This window comes from Pygocentrus nattereri, chromosome 17, assembly GCF_015220715.1.
Source record: "Pygocentrus nattereri isolate fPygNat1 chromosome 17, fPygNat1.pri, whole genome shotgun sequence".
NCBI lineage: Eukaryota > Metazoa > Chordata > Actinopteri > Characiformes > Serrasalmidae > Pygocentrus > Pygocentrus nattereri.
Window position 1 is genome coordinate 12,508,658 of NC_051227.1, and position 2,500 is coordinate 12,511,157.

At 37.4% G+C, this 2,500-nt stretch overlaps 1 protein-coding gene across 4 annotated transcripts in view; it reads left to right on the forward strand.

Annotated features, from left to right (window-relative positions):
• Nucleotides 1–2,500, forward strand: part of tnika (TRAF2 and NCK interacting kinase a) — a 105,166-nt gene that overhangs the window by 94,855 nt on the left and 7,811 nt on the right. For all 4 annotated transcript variants that reach the window (XM_037546624.1, XM_037546626.1, XM_037546627.1 and 1 more), the window contains 3 exons: nucleotides 310–480; nucleotides 588–731; nucleotides 905–1,039. In XM_037546624.1, the coding sequence (XP_037402521.1) occupies nucleotides 310–480; nucleotides 588–731; nucleotides 905–1,039 (450 nt within the window). The remainder of the gene's footprint in view (nucleotides 1–309; nucleotides 481–587; nucleotides 732–904; nucleotides 1,040–2,500) is intronic.

Genomic DNA, 2,500 nt, shown 5'->3' on the forward strand with positions numbered 1-2,500 from the left:
TTGTACCTAAACCTGTACTTGTAGCTGAACTTGTACCTGTACATGGACATGTACTCATAGCTGAACCTGTTCTTGTACCTGTACTTATAGCAGACCCTGCACTTGTACCTGTACTCATAGCTGAACCTGTACTTGTACCTGTACTTATAGCTGAACCTGTACTTGTACCTGTACTTATAGCTGAACCTGTACTTGTAGCTAAACCTGTACTTTTACCTTTACTTGCACCTTTACTCATAACTGAATCTGTACTTGTACTTGTAGCTAAACCTGTGCTTGTATCTGAACCTGTACTGTCTTTCTATGCAGCTCTGTTTGCTAATGAGCTCCTGCGTCAGGAGCAGGCCAAACTCAGCGAAGCCCGAAAGATCTCGGTGGTGAATGTAAACCCAACTAACATCCGACCCCACAGCGAAACGCCGGAGATCCGCAAGTACAAGAAGCGCTTCAACTCTGAAATCCTCTGTGCTGCACTGTGGGGTGAGTGACCAGTTTGAGCTACATGTCTTGCTGAGCTGATCTTCTTCTTGCCAGTGATAATGTTTGATAACTGTGCTGAGGGGCTGAGATTCTCTGTGCTCTCTCAGGGGTGAATCTGTTGGTGGGAACAGAAAACGGTCTGATGCTGCTGGATCGGAGTGGACAGGGCAAAGTCTACAACCTCATCACCCGCCGCCGCTTCCTGCAGATGGACGTGCTGGAGGGCCTCAATGTTCTTGTCACCATCTCAGGTAGGTCTGATTAGAAAGCCTCACCTGGATGCCCTGAGATTGTAAGAAATGGTTGCCAGTGCACACGATTAACTGTGCTAGCCTGATGGCGATGCCCTGTTAGCTGACGATGAATCTGAGGTGCTTTGTTTTCTCGAACTAACAACTCGTACCTGCCGCCTCCGTGTGCTCAGGTAAGAAGAATAAGCTGAGGGTGTATTATCTGTCCTGGCTGAGGAACAGGATACTACACAACGACCCTGAGGTGGAGAAGAAGCAGGGCTGGATCACGGTGGGGGAGCTGGAGGGCTGCGTGCATTACAAAGTCGGTACGTGCAACAGCACCACCTTCTGTCAAATACCACTACAGCACTGTGTTCTCAACATGACTCAAATCAGTTAATGATTCATTGCTACTAATGATTTTTAGTATCTACTATTAAATGTTCAGTACCTACGAATAATTTTTAGTATTTACTATGAATTATTCAGTACCTACAAATATTTTTTTTGGTGTCTACTATGAATTATTCAGTATCAACCAATAATTTTTAGTATCTACTACAAATTATTCAGTATCTACCAATATTTTTTTAGTATCCACTATCTTATTATTCACTATCTACTAGTAATATTATATTATTCACTATCTACTAGTAATATTATACTAGTAATATTATAAAAATATATTTTTATCATTTAAAATAATTTACTATGAATTAATTAATACCTACAAATATATATTTTTTGGCATCTACTATGAATTATTCAGTACCTACAAATTTTTTTTAGTATACACTATGAATGATTCAGTATCTACCAATTATTTTCAGTATCTACTATTAATTATTTAGTATCCACTAATAATTTTTGAGTATCTACTATGAATTATTCAGTACCTATGAATATTTTTTTAGTATCTACTATGAATTGTTCAGTATCTAGCAATAATTTTTAGTATCTACCACGAATAAATTAGTACTTACAAAAAAACTGCTATGAAATATTTATTACTTACTAATAAGTTTTAGTATCCATTATTAATTATTCAGTGTCTGCTAATATTTTTTGAGTATCTACTATGGATTATTCTGTACCTTCTAATAATTTTTAGTATCCACTATTAATGATTAAGTTCCTACTAATAATTTTCAGTATACACTCTGAATTATACAATCATTTTAGTATCTACTATGAATAAGTATAAAATGTGAAAAATGGAGATTGTTCTGACAGTCATACACATAATCATGCATACTGCACATATTTACACAAGCAAGGAGAACAAAGGGCCGATTACAGAAACATTGTAGCGCCTGATGCATCTGATGTGTGTAAGTCTGATCTGATGTGTGTAGGTCTGATCTGATGTGTGTAAATCTAATCTGATGTGTGTAAATCTAATCTGATGTGTGTAAGTCTGATCTGATGTGTGTTAGCGTGATCTGATGTGTGTAAATCTAATCTGATGTGTGTAAGTCTGATCTGATGTGTGTAAGTCTGATCTGATGTGTGTAGGTCTGATCTGATGTGTGTAAATCTAATCTGATGTGTGTAAATCTGATCTGATGTGTGTAGGTCTGATCTGATGTGTGTATGTCTGATCTGATGTGTGTTAGCGTGATCTGATGTGTGTAAATCTAATCTGATGTGTGTAAGTCTGATCTGATGTGTGTAGGTCTGATCTGATGTGTGTAAATCTGATCTGATGTGTGTAAGTCTAATTTGATGTGTGTAAGCCTGATCTGATGTGTGTAAATCTAATCTGATGTGTGTAAGTCTGATCTGAT